Here is a 23190-nt window from a genome sequence, read left to right as displayed (position 1 = left end):
CCATTAATAGTGTCCGTGCTTGAAACGTCACCTTACCCCGATCCATCCTTGTTCCCTGATCCCTCACACTTCCAGCTAGCCTCCCTCCACACAGCCTTCCCTTTCTAACACGTCTCCTCTCCCTCTTCCACTGCTGTTGGTCTTGACTCCCTGTTCTCATTCTCGACTCCTCAGTTTTGCTTATTTTTGCATCTACTCCCCCACCTGCTCGTTCCAGTCGCCAGTGATGTGGTCTGCACCAAAGCCACTGGAACTCTTTCGGAACCTGACCTCGCTCACTGACTTCTCTGGAGTTCTTGTCACTTTAACATACTCTTAACTGGAAACTCCACTCTTGGATTCAGAAAACTTCTCCCAATGTATCGAGAAACCCTGCTGGTCTCTTCCTAACTCCTTAATAAGAGTTTTGCCTTAGGATTTCTTCTTGGGCCTTTCCCATCAGTGCTCTCCTCTCCCTTCACCAGCATCCCAGTACGGTCCCCTCATTCCCATTTGTCCGGACTACTTATGTAGCCTCTGAAGTTTTGCAAGATCTCTTTTCTTAAATATAATTCTGCTCAGGTCATCCCCCTCTTCAAACACCTTCAATGATCCCCTAAAACCTCCCACCCATCTTAACATGAAAAAGTCTTCCACAATTTTGGCCCTAACATAGCTCTCTGACTTTATTATTTCTATTGTGGGCAAACTGCTTTAATTCTCTCTGAAGCACATGCCACACTTTCCTCCTTAGAAGCTCATACTTAACTATCCCCACCTTGCCTAGCATAAATCTTTTATATCTTCTTCATCTACCTGACCTCCAGGACCCAAAGTCAAGTATCCCTTTTTCCAGATGACTCTTACACTTCTTTTATCTAACCTTATTAGTCTTTTAATTATCAGAACCATACAAATCTAACACGTCAACTTGTCCTGTCCTATTTCCTAACTGCTTCATGTTTATTAATCTTTGCTCTTAAACAATTACTGTAACCTTCTTGTGGGCAAAGAATTACATCAATAAAATTCTCCACAATGGAGGCCAGGTTGATTGAATGGACCACACCCAATTAAAAACAAGCAAAATAAGAAAGGAACACAAAACACTCTAAGGTGCATATTCATCTGTGTTGCTGATTAAAGAGGGACAGGGGCTGACCATCAAAGGTCCCAATCAATTCTCATCATGGAGCAAGAAGTGGTAGCAGCAGGATAAGAAGGATCCATTTTATTTTGGGGAGTAGGAGGAGACTACAGAAGAGGCCCTCCCATGGAGTTCATGTTTCAGTCCAAGACTTGAGCTCAGAATTCCTCCAAGTCCAGGGTCTAGAAGGGCCAGGAACTTCTGTCCCCTTAGATATTTAAGACCCAAAGGAAGCTGCTAACCTCGTGCAGATGCAGCATTTAGCTTAGGGCTGAGCAAAGTCTTCTGGTTCCAGCCCATCAGTGACTGAAAGTCTTGTCCTTCCACACCAGTTCCCCTGCAATGTATGTGGCCTTAACATTCAGGGAGTCATCGAGGACCACGAAGTCTGCAGACAAAACACCGATGGAAATGTCCTAGTGAAGCATCATCCTCCCAGTATGTAGGGAGCTCATAGGATCTATTACCACTGCCCCTCCCACTGTTTTCATCTGGCCAAGGTATCTTCACAGCATTTCAGAGTTGGGAGGGACTTCAAAGGCCTGCAGTACAACTCACACCTGAAAAAGAATCCCTTCTACAAAATACCTGGCAGGTGCTCATCAGGCAGTGAAAGACCCTGAGAGGAATCACTAATTCCTACAGCAGCCTCTTTCAATTTCACATCACTCTCAAGAGTTAATGAATTTTTTCCTTGTATCTGGTCTAAATTTGCCTCTGCAGATTTAACCCAACTGTGTGACCAAGCACATCTCTAATCCCTCTTCCAATGACTTTTTAAAGCCAGCCATGATGCCCCCTTCTAAGCCTTTCCTTCAGGCTACAAATCCCTAGTTTCAACTTGGCACCTTCACCCAAGTTTCTCATTTATTACCATTCTTCCTTGAGAAATGGACAGAGATCATGCCCATCTGATAGGTAAGAGAACTGTGAGTCATGTATAATCGATAGCACATTGCTTGCTTTCTTAAGGGGTAGGGGAGAAGCAGGAGGGAGGAAAAGAATTTAGAACTTAAAAATTTTTTTAAATGACTTAAATGTAAAAAAAATTTAATTGGGAAATTTTAAATAACGTGTGTGTATGTATGTATGTAGTCACCCAATATCACAAGACATTAAGAGCAGAACTTAGACTAACATATAGCTAGGATGAATATCCAACACTAGGGAGCAGAGTGGGAAGGAGGAATGCTTCAGAATGATCCAAGGGTTTTTACTCTTGCCCCAAGTTTTAGTCAACAATGTTTATGCACAAAGAAAGCCTTCACCATTCTCTCTCAAACTTGGCCAGCTCCTGCCCCTCCCCCTTCCCAGTTCATTCCTTTTTATGATTCTCCCAGAAGCCCCATGAAAGAGGAGAGGCAGAGCAGCTACTTGGAATATCTGTGACCTGATAATCAGTCATTTTTCCTTTCTGGGCCTAAATTTCCTCATCTGTATAATGAGATACTGAACTAGGTGTTTCCTAAATTATTTAAAAACATTGTAAGTATGAAAAAATGCCAGCGGGGCTGGAATAACTCTAAGCAGGTCCCCATCCCTGTGGGGTGGGAGACAGCTAACAGGTTTAGGAAGGGACAGTATCAGGGAGAAAAAAGACAGCCCAGAGAACACAGAGAACTCTCTGGAGCTGAAGGCTTCTTTCTTTTCAAGGAAACACAAAAGCTGTGATGATAGCTTTTGGTTTTCAACATATGCTTACCTAGCCTAATCACCTCAGCATTAAAGGCAATAAAATTTCATAGAAAATTCTGACTTAGTTTTAGCCAGTGTTGGCTAGAAGATACTGTGTCCTACATTCAAAATAAGCAGGGAAGATAGTTCCAGACATTGAGGCCAGATAGGAAGAGTGGATCTCATTTGAGTCTCGAAATTTTAGAGGAGCCACAGAAAACAGTCTGAGAACTCAAAGACTGCCCAAGTGGGAAGGCTGTATGTACCCTTTCACCCCACATTCCCAAACCCCAGATACCTGCATCTGAGCCAAAGTCCAAGGTCCCCTTTCGTTTTTCTATCCTTAGCAGCTGGGCTGGGTGCAGGGTTGCAGCCTCAAGTGCTGTCTCCACACTGCAGCCTGTCAGGCAAGTGATGAGTATAAGCAAATACCCTTCCTCTGGAAGTACATATTCCTGTGGTGCTGCCTCCCAGCTTGGCCAGGAGAGTGGACATTTGGCCCCAGGAAGCAGGCAATAAGCAGGAGAGGAGGAGAAAGGAGTGTCTTGGGAGGGAGCTTCCCCAGTGGGGCAGTTTGTTATGCTCTAGCCTAAAAAAGCTTCCTGTTATGTTCTGTTAACCACTTCTTAAATTACACACTAGAAATGCACATCTGCCTGAATAGCAGAGTAGAACACGCAATATTTCACCCAAGGTCCTCAGGGACCAAAGTACCCTTAGAAGCTGTGATTTCCTGAGGCAAACAAACAAGAAGAGCATATTCAGGCCTAGAAGAATAGATCCAAAGAACCCACGGCATTGCAACCAAAAAGGTCTATGCTCTGATTGGAGGAGGAAGAAAAGGACTCAAAAAGAGAGCCACTGGAAGCAACAAAAAGCAGAGTCAACCCCCTTCCTTTGGCCCCCCCTTGCCCCAATTTAGAGTTCTTGGTCCCAGTCTCAAAGAGCATCTATCCCCTTCCCCAGTCTTGAGGACCTGTGGCTTGGAGGAAGTGCCGGACACAAATATCCAATGAGGCCACACTGCCACAAAGTGTTTTGGTACCTATGGGAAAAGACACAAGAAGCTAGACACAGATGCTGAGGGACAGACATGGGTGGAGGGAGTTGGAGGATGCTAAAGAAAGGGTTGGATTTCAGTGGTAGATGCTATAGGGACATTGAACAGAATGGGGTATTTTGGTAGATATTAGAGCTGTTGGGGCTTTGTTTTACTTTTCGAGGGAGGGGAGGAACTTGACTAGAAATCAGCATCTCTTTCATCTAACCATTAGAACATAAATTTCTACTCCTTTACCTGCCACGCAGCAAATCAGCCCATCTACCTCGATCTCTTGCTGACCCAATGTGTGGCGACCATTGCCCAAGCCCAGGGCAGGAAGGGCATCAGTGACCAGCACAAGCCCTAGAAAGGGGAAGATCACAGCTTCTGTCCTTTATTCACCTCCAGCCCTTTCCTCCCTCCCTCCATCTTCACTCTAGTCAAACACTAGGCTCCCCAACTTTGCTCTACGTCCCTGTGGTTCTATCCTTCTCCTTGTTCCCACCTTTGGGATGGGCACAGTGTGCAATCCTTAGGGCTGCAGGGTTTGTGTGGATACCATCTGCAATCATTCCAAAGAAAACTTGTTGTCCAGGTGGGATCTTGTCACTAGTTAGAAGGCCCACAATGCCAGGATCACGATGATGAAACTGAAAGGTCAACGGGGGCAAAAGAGGCAGACTGATGGAGGAGCAGGCCCCAGAGCACTCCACATTGCCAACATCACCCTTCTCAGGCTGATATCTCCAAAACCCCTCTCATATTCTTTTTAGGAATTCTCTCCCCCTTACCACACTACTCCTTTTCCTCAAGCATGTCCTCCACCAGAACTACAAGGTTTGTGCAGGAGCTGGAATAGGGCTTACTGAGACAAGGCCAGACCAGACCAGTCATGTCATATTGGGGGGGTAATAATCAGGGATAGTGAATAGAGAGGAGGACTGCTCCTGAAAGGATTGAAACAGGAATGCCTAAACAGGTGGCAGAAAGTCACTCACAGGCAGCATGGCATTGAAGAGGTGGGTGATAAATCTGGCTCCATTCCGGACTGCTTCTTCAGCCTCCTGCAAGTGAGATACGGAGTGACCTGGGGGGGTTGTGTCACAAGAAGAGGAATTAGTGTTGGGGGTTGTGGGGGATTTCTGGGGAGGAGAGAATTATGGGTTATAGGGAGCTTTCAGGTGACAAAAACTATCTGTTCTATACACACACCCCAACTTGCTCTCACCCACGGACACACAGATGCCACGGGACGTGAGTTCCCTGATGACCTCATGACTTCCTGTAAGTTCAGGGGCCAGGGTGACTATGGCAACATTGTCCAGGGATCCATAGGTTTTCAGCAATTCCTTGAATGCATTAGTCTCAAAATTTCGAATGTGGGATTCAGGATGTGCCCCCCGTTTCTCAAGGCTAATGAATGGTCCTTCCAGATGCACCCCTGAAGAACAGAGAAAATGGACTCAAGACAGGCCCGCTGCAAACTCCTCTCCCTGCCCTTTACTCCTCCAACCCATCTTTCTTTTCCAGGGACAGCAGACCCAAGGAATACAAAGAAGTGGTTGTTGAAGAGCCCTGTTATGGGGTTAGAGGATTAGTTACTCACCAAGGATCCCTGCTCCTTTGGGGCTACCATTTCTCACAGTGATCTTAGGAAGGATCTGGGAGAGAAGAGCAATTAAAGCTCTAGACTAGACTAGACCAGACCAGAACCCCTTGTCTAAAGCTAAGCCCAAAGACGAAAGCAGTCTGGCCCATCCAGACCACTGCTACAGACTACTGGTACATCCCAGCCTAGCTAAGATCCCAGTGCCCAAGACTCCAGTCCAAGCACAGAGGTCTAGAGTCCAGAATCTAGCTCATCCCAGAACCCATAGCCCAGAACTCAGAGTCCAGAGCCCAACCCAGCACCCAGCCCAAAGCCAGGACCCTAATGACCATGTACCAAGGCCCAGAGCACAGCCCAGAACCCAATACCTTACACATTTCACAGCTTCTCCCTTCTCCCAGGAGAAGAACTGCATGGCTGGTGGGGCTAAATGGGCAGGAAAAATCAGAAAATCAGTGAAGAGAACTCCGAGGGCCTGAGCCAAGGAACAGGATGGAGTTAGATATAAAAGCAAAAGAAGTCACAGAAAGTGAACATCAGGACAGATCCCTATAGAATATAAAGCAACAGCAGGATGCAGCAGGAAAACCTCAGATCTAAAAAGTGACAGGGCACAAGAAAATCCAGCCTAGAAATGGATTAAGTGAAACATTTGAGTTCTCCTTTCAACTGCTACTTTACAAAAATAGTACCAAGTGGTCCCTGGAGCCAGAAAAGAGGGGGTCTCTAAAAGATACCACAGCATATCAGGCCTAGAAGTGAGTGAACTTAGAGAATCAGTCCAGCTCCCTCATTCTATAAAAGAGGAAACTTTCCACTTATCCCAAGTAATATATCAAGTTAGAAACAGAAGCTAAGCTTTCTCCACCCAGAGGCAGTGAGGTAGCTGAATGGAGAGAGCCAGGGTCCTAGACTCAGAAGACTCAGTTCAATTCTGGCCTGTATGATTCTGGGTGGGTCACTTCACCCCACCTCCCAGGGTTGTTGTGAGAATCAAATGAGCTAACATTTGTAAAGCACTCAGCACAGTGCCCAGCACTGCTTCTTTCCCTCCTTCCTCCTGCGTTCCCTCCAGGTGGTAAGAGGCAGGGCAGAAGGCCCCAGGACACTGAGCAGAAGCATTCAGCGGGTCTGTGTTAGCAGCCCTCAAAGCAAGAGCTGGTCCTAAGGAGAAAGAGCCCACTGGACAAAAAAGGACATGTCCTGAGGCCTGAGGATTAAAGTTACAACTAGGACTAGAGTTACATCTGCAAATGTGACTTGAGGAGATAGAGTAATCCCAAAAGTTTCCCACCAATTTATCTCTCATATCACTACCAGATTAATCTTCCTGACATGTAGATTCAATAACATCACCCCTTTGTTCAAAACTCTTCAATAGCTACTTCGTATTTATAGAATACAATAATAAATATAATAAATACAAACTCCCTACCTTGACATTCAAGGCCCAGGATGGCTCCCAAGTTTTATCTTTCCTTCAGGTACTCTATATTCTAGTCAAACTGCTCAACACACCCACCCCAACCCCACAACTATCTCTATAAACGTCAGCAATTTACCATGTCTGGGCCTTAGCCCAAGGTATTCTCCACTCCCAAAATATCCTCAGATCCCAAATCTACCTTTAAGAGATGCTACACCTCCCTGGGGACCAGTTTCAAATGTAAGAACTCAAACAAAAGAGTGACTAACAGAGATACTGAGGGCAGGGACCATACCTTGTTAATCTCTGTATTTTTGCTTATGCCCATCACAGTGATCTAAGATCAAGGAGAGGAAAGTGTGTGGCAAGAGATATTAAGTGTTGTTAGCATTTAGTATACTACTGCCCTAGCAGTGCTACTAGGCACAGTGTGAAACAACCAGAATCCCGAGTTGTCTCCATACTGAAATCCAGGAAATCTGTGTACACTTAGGGCAGAGATCCAAGGAAATATAATTTAAAATACTTAAATATGTAACCATAGGAATGATTAAGGGAACTGACTCAGGGGCCTAATAGAAAAAGGAGAAGAATGGAAAAGACGGAGAAAAGTATCAGGAAACATGCCTGCTTGGAAGATAGGCAGAAACATTAAATAATGGTGCTATGGGTCAAGGGGATGGAAGAAATAGGAAGCAAAGGATCCAGATGACATTCAGAGAAGGAGTAAGACAAAATAGAGGGGCTACACATAAGACTCCTTCTTTGACAGATGAGGTCTGCTCAACCATTTGGCCTAGAATGTGTTTTTTTGCAGACAAGTAAAGAGGTAAAGAGTTTCTGAGTCAAACTAGGAACTGTGTGGTATTGGGAATAAGGCAAAGAGCTGCTCAGACTTAGCCCTTGTGTGGTATGGTCATTGCAGGTCTGTATGATCCTCCTTGGGAAGGGTTGGGAAGGACCACAACCCTCAGGAGGTATTATATGTCTAAAGCAACTGCATATGGCCCTGGGGAAGGCAGAGTTGTTTTGCAAATCTTAAAGTACTCTAAAAACTATTATCATTATTATGTTGGCTTTCAATATCCTAGAGTCCAAAGCCTGCAGAGCCTAAAGTGCTAAGTGCATATGCAAACTGAAAGCACGGCCCCCTCCCCTTTATACACTGGATACCACAGTCAAGTTATTCACCTTCCTTTGCATCTGCCAGTCCCCCCAGAGCACTGGCCTTCTTTCTCTCACCCACAGATCTTAACCAATCTCTCAAAATCCCATCAAGTCTACTTCCTCCAAGAAGCCTTTCCTAAACTGAAGGGACTAAACATTCATTAAGTATCTACCCTGTGCTGGGCACTGTGCTAAGTGCTTTACAAATATTGCTCATCTAACTGTGTAATTAACTGGTTCCACATGCTACCCTTAGCTTGTGCAATGAGACAATACTAGCCTCCCCAAAAATCTCAAAAAGACATCAGGCCAATAAACTCATCCATACTTCTATGGCCCAAACCAAGTTTCCTCCTTCATACCCTGCAAAATCTTCTAAAACCCAGAAAAAGAAACTGCTTCATTACAAAAACAGAGAAAAAAATAGTTGCTTTTCACTTTAAGACCAACTTATTATATTCGCCTGTGTTGGTGGTTCTGATAAGAATTTTTCACTCATTCTCAAAGGCTAAATGATATACAAGTAGTTAGTAGTTAGCAACTGGCTACAGACAAGAAATGATCAGACAGCAAAGATGTGTGGGGCACTCCGAGAATCAATGACCACTGGTCTTTATGGTGAAGGCTGCGGTGGGTAAGTGGGAGTTTAGTTGCCTGCCTGAAAACAGGGGCCTAGACTAGAAGACCTCTGGGATTTTGGAACATAAGAGTTCTCTGGATGAAAGGAAGCAATGGCAATACCAAAGGACCCCCCAGCTTACCTACCTTGTGATAAATATCAGGTGGTGAGGTGACCAGGGTTGGGCAGAATGAAGTAACCCCATGAGCCAGGAGCTTCTTGGCAACCAAAGCAACCCCTGAACTTACATCTTCATTGGGCAGGGAGAAGTCCACCCCAAATCCTCCTGTGGCCAGAGAAAGAAGCTGACCCTCACTGCCCCATCCATACCACCTATCCCACCAGTCCCTGATGCAAGGATCTTGCATCAGACAGAAGGCTGCTCTGTCAGTGTAATGGATTAATTTAACTGATTTCACCTATGAAGTATATACCCAGTAACTACAGTAGTTAGACCAACTGAAGCCAGAGTCCAAAAGAACAATGGAGATAAAAGACTAAGGTTACTGGGAGAAACACAAATGGGTTGAAGAGTTAAGAAGTCAAATCAATAAGCTCTGCAGAGGCTGGAGTTAGCCCAGAGTTTAGGGAATATGTCTAATGAGGAACTAACAACTTTGAGATCCATAAAAGATTCTGAGACCATTAGGTCAGAGAGAAGGGTCTTAAGGAAGCAAACCAGACTAGAGAGTCCATAGTGGGAGGGGATGGGGTTGTGGTTGAGGTGGGTCTGGCTGTTAGGCTTCCCTGTTGGGAGAGGTGCATCTCGGAACAGAAAGGACAGGCGTCCTATATCTCAGCTCTGTGGTGGGAAGATGGAAAGCAAAAAACCCTTAAGACTGAGCTGAGGAGTGTAGAATTGGGGATGGAGGAGGGGGAGAGGGAGGGTAAAGATGGGGACCTTTTCCTACCATTTATCTGAACATCAATGAAGCCTGGAGCCAGGATGTGGCCCTTACAGTCCTTCTGCTCATCAGCTGATCTCTTCTCATCAAAGAAAAGCTTCTCTGGATCCAGGATTTGGCCTGCTCGAATCCACAGGTCCTCCCTGAAAATGCAGAGCTTAAACAAGCAGAATGGGAGTCAGGGTGAAGGGGACCCTCCCCACACAGAATTTACCTCCAAGAGTTAGTTTCTCTAACCCAGGGGTGGAAAAACTTTGGCCTGGACACCACTTGTGCCCTTCTAGGTCCTTGGGTGCAGCCTTTTGACTGAGTCCAAGTGTCACAGAACAAATTCTTTTATTTAGGGAATCTGTTCTGTGAAGTTTGGATTCAGTCAAAGGGCTGCACTTGAGGACCTGGAGGGCCACATGTAGCCTCAAGGTAGCAGGTATCCCACCCTTTCGGGTTTAATCTAAGGGGTAGCTAGGTTTCAAAGTGAATAGTGCCAGGCCTTGAGACAGGAAAGCTCCTTCTTCTGAGTTCATATCAAGCCTCAGACTCTTACTAGCTGTGTGACCCTGGAAGTCACTTAACCCTGTTTGCCTCAATTTCCTCACCTGTGAAACGAACTGGAGAAGGAAGTAGCAAACCACTGCATTATCGTTGTCAAGAAAATCTCAAAGGGGATCACACACTATGAGTCAGACTAATCAACAAAAATCTAAAGAAATTCAGGCCTGATTCCCTTCCCGACCTCCACCGCCCACCAAAACTCAGATTCATTCTTATCCCAAGCCCCCTCCTCCTTGAGAACACAGCGGTCCATTCGCCTTCAGAGCAGTGTCCTCTCTCCTCTCCGAAACACCCTCCAGCTCTTCTTCCCCTTCGCGGATCCTCTAAGTTCCTCCACGTTATAACCCTCGCCCCACCCAGAAACGGGAGTCGCTGCCCCCTTGAATTCCGGGGGCTCATATCAGCCCAGATCCCCCTCCTGGCTCCGCTGTGCAGCCCACGCCTCCATCGGTGCCTGTGATCCCGGTTACACCGGCCCCCGGCCCCTCACATGCCCCTCCCGACTCCGCACCTGAGCAGCTCGTGGCCGCGCAGAATGCGGCAGTTGGTGAACTGCACGATCTGGGCCCTACCCACGACTTTGCTGCGAGGCATCCTGGACCGGGATGTGGGGGGTGAGGTGGTACCGTCGAAGGGAAGAGCCCGACTCTGTGCGAGAACCCCACTTCCCGCGGCCCTCCGCAGCCCGGACTGGGGGACGCCCTCGGCTGGGCCGTTTTCTCCCCGGCTCTGGGGCCCAGCCCCGCAGTCATGTGATCACAGATCAGCTGACAGCACGTGACTAGAGCGAGCGGTCGACCTCGCTCCCTGACAGCCCCGCCCACAGCGATTCCCCCCTAGCGGTCATTCTCCGACTTCCGCTGCGCTCCCCGACCCTGACTCAGCCTCCAGTCAGGTGAGTCGCCCGAAGGCTCCGGGTGGGGGAGGTGGCCCCCCCCCCCGAGCTGGGCGGGGCGGACGTCTGAGGGGGCCGAGCGACCCAGGGGCTGCTGGACCGGACCGGCAGCAGTGAGGACAGCGGCACGCAGCCTCCTCCGCTTCAAGCCCCCCAATGCAGCCCTTCAGAAGTTGCAGGTTCTTATGTATGCTGGTCCCGTGACCCCAGAACCCACCTCTCCACGTTAGACTAGGCCTGAAGCCCCTTCCATCTCTATTCATGAGCTAAACACCACCTAAAGTTTCCTTCCCTCACCCATCCATCCATCCATCCATGGCTCCAAATCCCAACACCTTTCCATTGATACTATTGAGTCTGAACTTTTTATACTGATAGCTATTTCAACAGACTTGATTTCCTTTGTAATCTCTGCATTTTATCCATTTAAAAACATCATTCCAGAAGGGGTCCATAAAGGGTCAGGCTGCCAAATAAGCCCATGATACAAAAAACAGAAGGAAACTCCAAAGTAAAGTCGTCGTCCGTCCCCCCCCCCCCCCATTCACAGATGGACACACCACACCAGCCCCTCCAGTCAGAATTTTATTTGGAAACATCACTGTGAGCCCTGGCCCCGTGCTACACAGCACCACTGGAAACACATGTTCAACATGTTCCCAAATCATACAATTCTTACTAATACCAGAACACTACAGCAATCTTGAATTTCAAATTATCACATCCAAGGAATTCTCAGCACTTGACATTTAACCCCACAGAGCAATAATCTACCTATATTTAAGATTAATATATAGCATGGGAAATTGAAAATTCTTGCTCCATAAACGTTATGAACATGTCAAATCTTTATAAATAAACATCCAGTGAAGAGAAAAATGACAATCTAATTCATCTTTATACACAGAGTACTAAAGGCAAATGGGCAGGGAGATTGCACGGCTGCCTGGCCGATCCCAGGAGGCCTCAGCCCCAGCCGGGCCCAGTCCAGGCACCATCCAATCCGGTGCGGTGCGACACAGACAGAAGAGTCACTAAGACATTGCGCATTTACAAGACCAACTACCGACTGGACAACTGCACCAGGTGTCAGGCCATTCGTTCTGGAGCGAATTGGGAGGGATGGGGTGGTTCAAGACGGGTCTTTACATCATACTCTGTGGCTGAAGGGGTGAGTGGAGGGAGGGGAAGGTGGGGCACTGGGAAGAAAGGGAAAAGAGGGTCTACTTTGTAGAGAGAATGAGGGCCACAATCAGGCCGTACAGCCCAAGCACCTCAGCGAAGATCAGAATCAGGATCATCCCCACGAACAGTCGGGGCTGCTGCGCTGTCCCCCGAACACCAGCATCACCTACAATGCCAATGGCAAAGCCAGCTGCCAGCCCGCTCAGGCCCACACTGAGGCCTGCTCCCAGCTGAAGGAAGCTCCTATAGAGGTCAAAGGTCAGAAGTCAAAGCCTTAACCAGGCCAGCTATTTACATGCAAAGGAGCGGGGGTGAGGGCCCCCCCCCCGAACTAAATTCCTCCCTCCACTAACTACCCACCTCCAAATTCCCCAGAAGTCACCCTACTCAGTTAATAACTGTTGAGTGAATAGGGTCAGCAGTCAGAAGGGTAAATGTACACAAGCAGGAAGGGAGACAGGATCTTGTTACTGAGGAGGTATGGGTGCTAGGCAGATAGGTACCCACTCAATCATTCATGAGAGTTTCCTATGTGACCTCAGTTTGAGCTGAGAGAGGGGGATGGGGAGGAGGTTGGAGGTCCAGGACTGACACTCACTTGAACAGGGTGATTCCCGGTGTTAGAGAATTGGCAATGAGAACAGCCACCACCAGACCATAGATAGCGATGATACCAGCCATGACAACGGGAATGATTGACTTCATGATCATCTCAGGTCGCATGACTGACATGGCTGCAATACCAGTGCCACTTTTTGCTGTGCCATAAGCTGCACCAAGAGCTGAGAAAGGAAGAGAGGGAAGCAGTCAGTCAACAACCATTTATTAAGTCTGTCTCTATTATCAAAGGGTTCAAATTCTAATGGGGGAGGCCAATATGGAAAAACCTGCACATACAAGATACAGTGTAAATGGGAGCTAATCTTATGGAAGGCACATAAGGAGTGGAAATGGTCACCTGTAGAAGAAGGTTTAAACAAAGTCTTAAAGGAAGCCAAAAAGGTAAGTGAAAATGTAAATATTCCAGGCATGAGGGACAGAAGTTGGAAAAAAAAAAAACCAGGTGAACCAGAACCTACTAGAAGGGGCCTGTATATGCCACTTGAAAGCTTAATCCAAACCCATTTACAGTCTTATGCTTCAGAGGAACTTGTCCTGCTTTTAGTCCGAGATCATTTAGCATTTCTTTCCTCTCCTCTTCCGCCCCCCTCTTCCCCCCACCTGTCCATATATAGCTTGGCAGAGTGGAAAGAGATGGTCTAAATATTATGACTGACAGCTATAATCCCTACACCACAAGGGTCAAGTTGCATAATAGAGAAAAGGCAGAAATGTGATTTAAGTCCATTCTTCACTGTGGGCCCAAAAGCTCAATGCAAACAAGGCCTTTAAAATCTAAGAAAACACCTATCCCTTTCTTTACCAGAAGTTTTAACCTGACATCGATAAACCTCGGAGTTTTAAAAAATATTCTGATAACAGTATAACAACTCTTTTTCCATATACTCATAGAAACAAACTGTTATATATGCTTGGTTCCAGTGCTTGATATCTGGGAGAACCTAATAAAATAGGTTAAGAGCAAAACAGAAAGCCTAAGCTTCTCTCAAATATTCTTTTAAGACGAGAAAATGATTAGCACATCCAAAGGAAATATACATGAAGGAGAACAATTTAATGTCTTACTTCAAAGGTTATACCACCCTAAGCAGACACCCCCAGCAAGGGTTTTTACTTAACTGGGAGAAGGTAGGAGAGGTTGGAAGCTCAGGTGCATAAAGAAGAAAAACAGTGAAAAAACAGCAGGGCAAAATGGCTAGTTTTCTTCACTGCAAACCCTAGGACCTGTTTTTTACCTTCATTCATGACTCTTAAGATAGAAAATATGAATCATCTTTCTGCACAGGTTACCACCATCCCAAACCCAGCACTGTTTCATCTGGTGAGCCTCCTCTGCTAAAGTCAGGCAAAGCTCTCCCTTGCTTCTTTCAACCCAAAATGCCTTCTGATGTTTCAGCTCCCCCTGGAAGTCCTAGTCCTAGTAGGCCAACACATCCAAAAAGAGCTGTCATGAGAGTCAAGGGAAGACTATTCAGGATGAGATGGCTAACAGTTCCAGATAGTTCAGGTCATAGAAAGCTACTGAGTTGTTCATAAATGATAGGTGACCTTGGAGAAAGAAATGTCCACAGAATGATGTAGCTAGAAGGCAGATTTCAAGAGGGCGGGCAAGAAAAGGTCTGGAAGAAAGCTGACTATCCAGGAATTTCAGATAAACTGTATAGACCTCCAAGGGTCAAGAGATGTACACAATGGGGTGGGGGGTTAACTTCTGTGGTCAAAGATACAGAAAAGACACCAAAAGAATGTGCATGAGGAGAACAAAAGCAAATTGTATCTATGCCTTCTATACCAAGTATCCTATTAGAAGCAAGTTCTACTTTTACTTCAGGTCGACAGTTCAAGATGCAAAGACAAGGAAGTGGCAGAAAATACCTAGAACTCTGTAAAGAGTTGTGATTTAAAGACTTACTTTAAATTTAAAGTACTGAGTACCACAAGATTTTTGCCAAGAATTCAGGCCCAGAGAAAGCACTTGCCCCTTCTGAACTGGCTGCTTTGCCTCTGTTCAAGTAAGAGATAATTCACAGTACCGCAAAGCTTTATACAATTATCATTTATTATCAGCCTCCCTACTTCTACTCCACTACAAATCTATTTTTCACAGGTTACCTGACTAATCTTCCTAATGAAGAGTTCTAATCGCCTCACCCACTGCCTAGAAATCAAGACCATGCTCCCTAATCTCAAAGTCAGAGGCCATTTTGGCCCTACCTCAACTCTGCCAAGATCTTCTACTGCTCCTTAAAATGTGAAGTTCATTCATGATTCTGTACCTTCATACATATGCCTATAATATTCCCCTCTTGCATAGCTGTATCACATCAGGACAAAGACCAGCTCAAATTCTGTCTTTACCAGATCACTCAAATCCACAGCAGACTCACTCTTCTTAAAGGATTACAGTACTTCTGGTATGTGCTAACATAAAGATTTGATACATTCCTTGAGGAAAAGAGTAAGGCCAAGATTCTCCTGTATCCTTCCATTACACCTAGCACCAAGAATTTGGGTACACAGTAAGAGTTTAATTTTCAGTGTTTTTGCAGAAGAGGGAATTAATTATCTGGAGTCATCCTGGCTCTGCAGAGATTTACTTCAGCGTATAAGAGCACAGTAAAAGGATCTTAACTGAAGTCCCTAACAATCTTCTAATCAAATCCATTATCTATAGAGATACTCTACAAGCCACTTTCTCTCTCTCTCAGTTCTAAGGATCCTGGGTGACTGATTAGATTGATTCCTGTCCTCACCAGAACAGGCAGAGGCTGTAGTGGGGAAAGGACATGAACAAACGTACCTATAATAGTTTTGTTTGATATGTTCCATGTTGAATGAGATATGAGGATAAAGTGGTATAGCTGCTGAATAAAGTAAGGTCTTGAATGTCAGGGTCATGGTTTGAACTCCTATGGCAGCAACAAAAAGGAGCAATGATGCTCCTGTGCCAGATGGGTATGATGTAAGGAAGCCCAATAAGAGTTGTGAATAGCCTAAGATAAAGGTGATGAAGGCCTGGCGAGACATTCTGAAGGAAGGGATGAAGATTTAAAAACAACTCAAGTTTTCTAGTCTAGGAAGAATGGCAATGACAAAATGATACAAAAACAAAAAAGTCTGGGAGCGCTAAGGTTCTGGGTAGCAAGACTGATTAATCTGACTTCAAACAAAAAGAAAACATCCTACAAGCAACTGCTGATACTGAAATGGAGCTCAGGAGAGCAGATTAAGGGCATGGATAGATTTGGAAGTCATCTGCTTAGAAGCAAAATAGTTGAACCATATGAAAATTTGCATTCTCCAAGAGAAAGGCCTTGCACAAAGCCTTGAGGAACAGTCAGTTATTGAGGCAGAGGATCCAGTAAAAGAAATGAGAAAAGACAGGACAGAGAGGCTGGAAAACCAGGGAAATGGGTTGATAAAGTAGGAGTGTTGTTTCAACAAAGTGGTTAGGTTAGTGTTAAATGTTACAAAGAAGTCAAGGAAAATGCAAAAAGGAAAAAAAGAAACCATTGGATTTGGGAAGAGAGAGTCATTGATGACCTTGGAAAGAATAGTTTCAATAAAGTTGTAGGTGTAGAAGTCAGACTGAAAGGGATTGAAAGAGTAGGCAAGACGAGATGACTATCTAATAGCAGGAGGTGAGTGGATAGTTGCTAGATTAGGCAGAGTCTAAAAAGGTTTTTAACTGTTTAAACCAGTAACAACGGGATACCTAAATGTATATACCTGTATAGAGAAAGAACCTGTGCTTAGAGAAACTAAAGGTGCTGCAAGATCCATGAAGGGAATAAGATCCCAAGAGCATTAGGCAAAGCTTAAGGATTGGGGTTCATGGTACAGCGGAAAGAAAATGAGATTTGGAGTGAAAGGACTTGGGCTCAAAGCCTGTCTTTGCAGAGGCAAGTCATTTAATCTTTCTGAGCCCCAGTTTCCTACTGTTGGCCTCTAAGATCCCTTTTGGGTCTAAATCTATTATCTGGCAGAAAGACTTTCACTTTCAGCACTGGAGAAAAACATTTGTAATAATCCCCACCCTCAATTACTTTATTTACTTATACACACTCTCTCTCTCACACACAGACACACACACACACACACACACACACACACACACACACACAGAATTGACTTGTTTATATATACATGTGTCCCCCTATCCTACCCCCAATAGAACATAAACTCCTTGAGGGCAGAGGTTCTTCTGTCAGGACATCCAGAGCCTAACATATTTTTAATAAATGCTCTCTGAACGAACACAGGAAATAGTTGCTGTCTTCTGATTTGGGCAAAATCACACAATAGTCAACGTAAGATCTGAAAAGCCTAGAATGAACAAGCAGTACCAGCGACCACTTCATTCCATGAATCTAGACCAGACCAGAGAAGCTGGTGGATTAAGCACAAAATGGAGAATGTCTAAGGATTGATTGAGCAGCCAAAAACCAAGGGGAAGAAGCTGAGGAACACAGGTTGTTGGGCCACCACCCTTACAGCTATTGCTAAAGACTCAAGGGTGGAGTTGGAGCAATCCTTTGCTTCTGTGGTAGCAAAGACATTTTTAATCAGTGGCTCAGGTTTGTCAGAAGTCAGCAAACGTTTGCCAAAAACTCACATACAAACTTTATTTGGGTGCCTGTTCAAAGCAGCCAATGCATTTAATATTATGACTTCAAATTTCCTAGTAGAGTCAATGAAAGCTATGGACACAAGATGATTTGGAAATAGCAGAAGCTGCTTCTCAGATTCTGCAAAGAATGGGAAGTAGAGTTTCTTTAGGCTTTTGCCACAAATTAAACCCCATGTGATAAGGAAGAAATGATCCATCAATAGCATCTGACATTGAGACATCATGAAGGGAAGGAACCTGGACAAGAGACAGACAACAGGGTGAGCACAGTGTGAGTCAGTAGTAGGAGAGCTGCTGGAGACCCTTGGAGTTTAGGACTAGCTTAGTCCAGGTTTCTACTGATGAGGTATTTACTGTCAGCAGATGATATTTGGTGTTCAAACCCTTCACATACCTATAAACATACTTGAACTCAGCCACTAAAGCAGGGCAAGACAGGGCTTGGTCACTTAAGCCAAAACCCAAACCCACTAGATGAGGATAAGACCAGGCAAAACCAGTTAAAGGAGACTGATGACTAGGAATCACTCTCTTTACTAAACTCTTCATTCTTCTCATAATTAGAACTCTTTCTCTCATCTATGCTCCATTACAAATATGACTCCTTCTGAAACCATTATTCCTGCCCCTCTTCCTTGTTTAAACTCAGACTCATCAGTAGAACATTTGGTCTTCAAAGGGTAGGTATGGAGGGGGATTATATGCTTGGCATCCAGGGACCCTGCTTGTCTTCCTAGGACATGTCACCAACTATAGTGACAATTCTCCCCAGCATTTTCAAGAGAAACCAAAAATTTAGCCTTCAAAAACAAAAGGAAAGGGGTGCCCTGCAGTTCTGTTGCACGCCCCTATCTTCACCCATTCCATATAACATTGCTAGGTGGCTTCTTATCACCTCTAGGATCAAAATTAAAATTCTGTCTGGTCTTTCATAACCTCATGCCACTCCTGCCCCAGTACTTTTCAATCCAGTGATATTGGCCTCCTTGCTGTTCCTTGAACAAGACACTCCATGTATCAGATTCTCACTGGCTGCCTATGCCTGGAAAACTCTCCCTCCCCATCTTAGCCTCTTGGATGCCCTGCCTTCCTTTAAGTCCTAGCTAATCTCACCTTCTATAGGAAACCTTTCTCATTTTCTTAATTCTACTGACTTCCTTCTATTTCCTATTTATGGCTTGTTGGAACATAGTTGTTTGCATGCTGTCTCACTCATTAGATTGGGGGCAGCTATTTGGGAAGTAGAGAGCATGCTGGGCCTAAGACACTAGCTGTGTGACCTTGGGCAAGTCAATTACCTTCTATTTGTTTCAGTTTTCTCATATGTATAATGAAGATAATAATAGTACCTACTTCCCAGGGTTGTTGTGAACATCAAATGAAATACTAATTGTAAAGTGTTTAGCAATGCAAGGCACGGAATAACAGTTATAAATGTCAGTTATTATTGTGAGCTCCTAGGAAAAAGGGACTGTCTTTTGCCTTTCTTTATATCCCAGGGTTTAGGGTTAATAGTGTCAGTTATAGTCCTCAACCAAAGAGAAGAACTGGATCTCCATAAAATGGTACACACCCAAATTTCTAAAGAATTTGAAATCATAGTCTTTAAAAGTGAGTGGGGATTTCAAGCAGCTATTTATTTCTTTGGACTCCTTAGGCAAAAGAAAGCGAAAGGTCAAATACTTCCCATTTACTTCTTAGGTAAGGGGATATTATGGTTTTCTACTTCATTCCAGTTCTTAGGTGCAATCTAGGGCCATACACTCTCTGAAGATTACTATTCTTACTAAAGTAATTCAGCAAGTATTCAAGCAACATGTATTTATGTTACCAGATTCTGGGGAACACAGGAAAAAAAACTAAAATAATAAACAGTCCTTGCCCTGTAGGTTACATTCTATTTGGAGAAAACAATCACAAAGAAGGTAAAATAACAAAACAAACAAAAAAAAATATAAGAGGAAGGGGGAAGACAGGAAAGAGAAGGGGAGAGAGGAGGAAGCTTATATACATAGGCAGAGATGAGATGGGAGATTGAATAAAGAGGAATATCAAGTAGGCTAGTTTGGTGAGAACTATAATAAACCTTGAGTTAGACTAAAGAATTTTAAAAGTCAAAGAAATTTGATTATACTGTAGAGGGGAAAAGGGAACCAGTACAGCTTCTTGAGAAGGGGGTGGGAAGAATTGAGGGTGACTGGAAAGATGGCAGTGCCTCAAAACAGAAACAGGGAAGTAAAAAAGAGTGCTTAAGGGGAAACAATGAGTAACTTGGGATGTGCAGAGATTGAGATATGCCTGTGACACATCCAGCTGGAGATCTCTGATAGGCTGCAGGCTTTCAGGAGAGATAGATACTAGAGCTAGATACATAGATTTGGGTGCTGATGAGAACACTGAGTGTAAAGAGAAGAGAGAATGGGTTCTGAGACATGGATCATGATCCAGCAAAAGAGAGGGAGAAAGAAGCAGCCAGACTTGAAAAGAACAGTGTCATCAAAGTTACGACTATTTGACAATTAGATAATTAGTAATGATGGAGAGGAGTTTCAGTTGAATGATTAGGTCAATCCAAAGAGTAGGAGGGTTGAAAAGCAATAGACAGTTTCCCCCCTAGTAAGAGGAGGCCACCTGGAAGGAAAAAGCATCCCAATTCATTCAGCTGGAGAGTCTAGGGCTGCTAGGAATGAGAACTGTTTCAAACAGCTTAAGGCCCATGGAGCCTTTGGGGTAGAATGGGATGATATCCTTACTGTGCCTTCCACAGCACCATAAGAAACCAAAGCCTTTCGGAAATTCCCAAACCACTGCAGTGGGGCCACAGCTGATATTCAGGTCAAACCTCCAAAACATCAAAAGGTTATGCTGAACCGAGAACCCCACGAGACGAGTGAAAGTTGTCTTTAGGGTGGAATGTCAGCATTTCAGAGGCAAAGATAGAAATGGCTAAGGATGATTAACGATCGTCTCTGGACAAAAAGAACTGCCGATCTTATTCCAACAGGGAGGGTGCATCTGTGAGCTAGCTGCCTGCTCTCCAACCTGTTACACCAGTCGGGCATCCATGTTCCCTCTTCCAGGGATAGGCTCTGGGAGGCTGAGTGAGCCAGAAAACCTTTTTAACGAGGTCGCCCACAGCACTATGCTGGAAAAGGTAGGGCCCCAGTATCCTAGCATCTCCAGGAGCTAAGATGGCAGCTCCGCAAAACGCAGCTCTCGCCCCTCCCCACCCCAGACCTGCGGGAGTCCGCAGAAGAGCGGGTGGGGGGGAGGGAGAAGGGGCAGCCGCCCTGCACAGTATGGGTGATACACTCTAGACCCCGCACCCACCGACCGTCAGGAACCAGCGGGACCCTCCCGAGCCTCCCCTTCCCCGGGACAAGGTGCCCACCACAAAGACCCCTCCCCAAAATGAGGGGGAACCCCTCCCCTCTGTCACATGACGCGCCGGTGGGGCACCCCCCCCAACCGGTTGGAGCTGTCGTCAGTCTGTGACGTCACCAGTTCCAAGTCCCGGATGCAGAGGTCCGGGACCCCCGGGGACAGCGAATTCTCGCCCCCACCCTGCCCTTCTCACCGCTGAAGACCATGGCGGCCGAGGCGCCCATGACCGCGAAGAAGGACGCGTATTCAGGACTCTCGGACATGTCTGTGCGGGGTCGGTAGGCCGGAAGGAGAACGGGGCGAGGGGAGAGAGGCAAGGGCACGGGGCTGGGTAGCGGGTAAAGGACTGGAGGGCGGGTAGGCGGGTGGGACGACGTGAATTCGAGAGACACCGGCTCCGCTCCGCGCTGCGCTCTAAATACCACCACCGCAGAACAAAATGGCGGCCGCAGTGGCGTCACATGATCTGAAGGCCCTGCCCCTGATCTGCATCATTCAGCGCCGGTAGGAGGGGATCGATCGGGTGGGGCTGGTCAGCCTACATCACATCTGGTCATCCCAGGAACGCCACTACAGATTTACACCAAAGATACTTTTCCATTATTTGACATAAGTGAAGATTTCTGACTTGGTTTTATCTCTGATTCCATAAGCGCAGCACGGGGCGCTACAAGCTCCCCCTTCAGTTTCAGATTCAGTGTGCCTGTCCGACCACCTGACTCCAGGGGCGGGTCCACAGCTCCTCCCTCAGCCGCAGGATTCGCTTTTATTAGCATAAGGGGCGTGTCTTTGGACTTCGCTCCGCCTCCTCTGCGGGCTCTCCTTCCCCGCCCCTCAAGACCCAGGGACAGCCCTGATCTCTGCCCAGGGAACCCGAACTCCTGGCTTCTATCGGTGAAGCACCGGCTTTGGTTTCCCTTGCGTCCAGGCTACTTGGCTATGTGTCAGCTTACCATATTTCCTCATGAGTGGTTATCCCACCCCACCCCACCCCCAGCCTACTCTCCTCCCTCTAGGCAGGCCCCCACCCCATCTTATTTTGTGCTCCCTCTCTTCCCAACTTACCCCTGGCAAAAGTGCTCCCGAAAACCTGTGTGGGGGAGGAAGGAGCGAGAAGTCATCTCAGGGGAAACTATAGGTCCAGGGATAGTGGGTGGTGGTCAGTGGAGGGGGGTTAGGCCTCTGGGGCGGGGTGAGTGTCCCGAGGTCAGGCGTGAGCCTACCATAAAACCCCAGACCTAGAGCCCGGCCTTTAAGACCCTTCGCCAGACTAACATGCCCATTTTCCAGGTGGAGAAACTGAACTGCAGCTAGGCCAAGGCCAGTCCAAGGTCATGCAAAGAAGGAAAGTCCCACTTGGAGGCAGGAGGGGGGACTTCCTTCCTGACCACTATTTCCCAACTCTGGAGGCGTGTCTTAGAAGGCAGCTGCGGCCTGATCATCTCTGGGCAGATCCAGTCTGCTCTTCTCCCCTTGGCTTAATGGGAAATTAGTAATAATGATACGTTGATATTCCTATGCTCCTTTAAGCTTTCTTAGGTTTTCTTTCGAAAAGAACACTATGGGTAGTGCAAGTATCAGTGTCAGACTAAGAATCTGGCCCAAGCCCCACAGACACCTACATGAAACCATAGCCCATGAGCAATGGGTGTAATTCATATGATGGGCTTAGAGGACAACTTTGAGGGGTCAAGTTGCTAGGAAACTTCTACATAATAGGCAGTGCTTCTGGGTCCCAGTCTCATCCTTCTGTCTCCTGTTTCCCCTTGTCTTTTTACTCATCTGTCTTTTTTGGGATCTCAAACTGCTGACAAAATGATCTTCTTTACTCTGGGCTGCTGTGAGGAGGAGGGGGAGGACACAATACCTTCCCTTAATCCTCCATTGGGGCCACTTCCTCCTTCTAGTGAGAAATCATGGGGTTTCAGGCTGAATCACAGGACTGGCTCTAGCAAGATATTATAGATGTTGGAGGGTGGGGGTGGTGAGGAGAGCACATTGTCTTCAGATATAGGTATATGTGGTGAGGGGAAATATAACATCGATCCTGTGGAATCATGGGATCGTAAATTTAGATTTTAAATAGACTTCAGAGGTGATCCAGTCCAGTAACTTAATTTTACAGATGAGGGCCAGAGAGCTTACCATGTGCACATAGTAGCAGATCCAAATTTTGAACCTAGGTCCTCTTACTTCAGTTTTAGTGTTCTTTCAACTTGTAGGATACTTTACTGACCTAACTCACCACTCACCTAAGGCTGACTTAAACCTTCCTGTCTACCCCCCCCAAATTCCTGGTTCCCCAATCCTAATCATCCAATGTTAGTGTCAGGTGTTATTGGCTTTCTCTGGCAT

The 23190-nt window shown here is 46.0% G+C and overlaps 2 protein-coding genes across 7 annotated transcripts in view; both read right to left on the bottom strand.

The window, feature by feature from the left end:
- Positions 1–1091: 1091 nt before the first annotated feature.
- The window catches only part of AMDHD2 (amidohydrolase domain containing 2), an 89342-nt gene continuing 67243 nt past the window's right edge, over positions 1092–23190 (bottom strand). Inside the window, exons 2-12 of one of the 6 annotated variants that reach the window (XM_069090820.1) lie at positions 10632–10812; positions 9575–9711; positions 8810–8949; positions 5449–5503; positions 5071–5283; positions 4841–4929; positions 4348–4492; positions 4098–4205; positions 3777–3845; positions 3099–3200; positions 1092–1514 (exon numbers count right to left, since the gene is read on the bottom strand). In XM_069090820.1, coding sequence (XP_068946921.1) covers positions 1426–1514; positions 3099–3200; positions 3777–3845; positions 4098–4205; positions 4348–4492; positions 4841–4929; positions 5071–5283; positions 5449–5503; positions 8810–8949; positions 9575–9711; positions 10632–10714 — 1230 coding nt within the window. In that variant the 5' untranslated portion in view covers positions 10715–10812 and the 3' untranslated portion in view covers positions 1092–1425. The other 5 variants (XM_069090817.1, XM_069090819.1, XM_069090821.1 and 2 more) reach the window with 5 other exon arrangements.
- On the bottom strand, positions 11587–21288 carry ATP6V0C (ATPase H+ transporting V0 subunit c). The gene is made up of 3 exons (XM_069090824.1): positions 21029–21288; positions 12799–12982; positions 11587–12443 (listed from the first exon to the last, which is right to left on the bottom strand). Exons 1-3 carry the CDS (start codon positions 21096–21098, stop codon positions 12239–12241), a joined length of 459 nt encoding a protein of 152 aa, XP_068946925.1. The 5' UTR covers positions 21099–21288; the 3' UTR covers positions 11587–12238.

Source organism: Petaurus breviceps, unplaced genomic scaffold (assembly GCF_028583685.1).
Source record: "Petaurus breviceps papuanus isolate PSGF00001 unplaced genomic scaffold, PetGlider_PUasm1.0 187, whole genome shotgun sequence".
NCBI lineage: Eukaryota > Metazoa > Chordata > Mammalia > Diprotodontia > Petauridae > Petaurus > Petaurus breviceps.
Note: the sequence above shows the minus strand (reverse complement) of the source record. Positions and strands in the feature narration are given on the sequence as shown.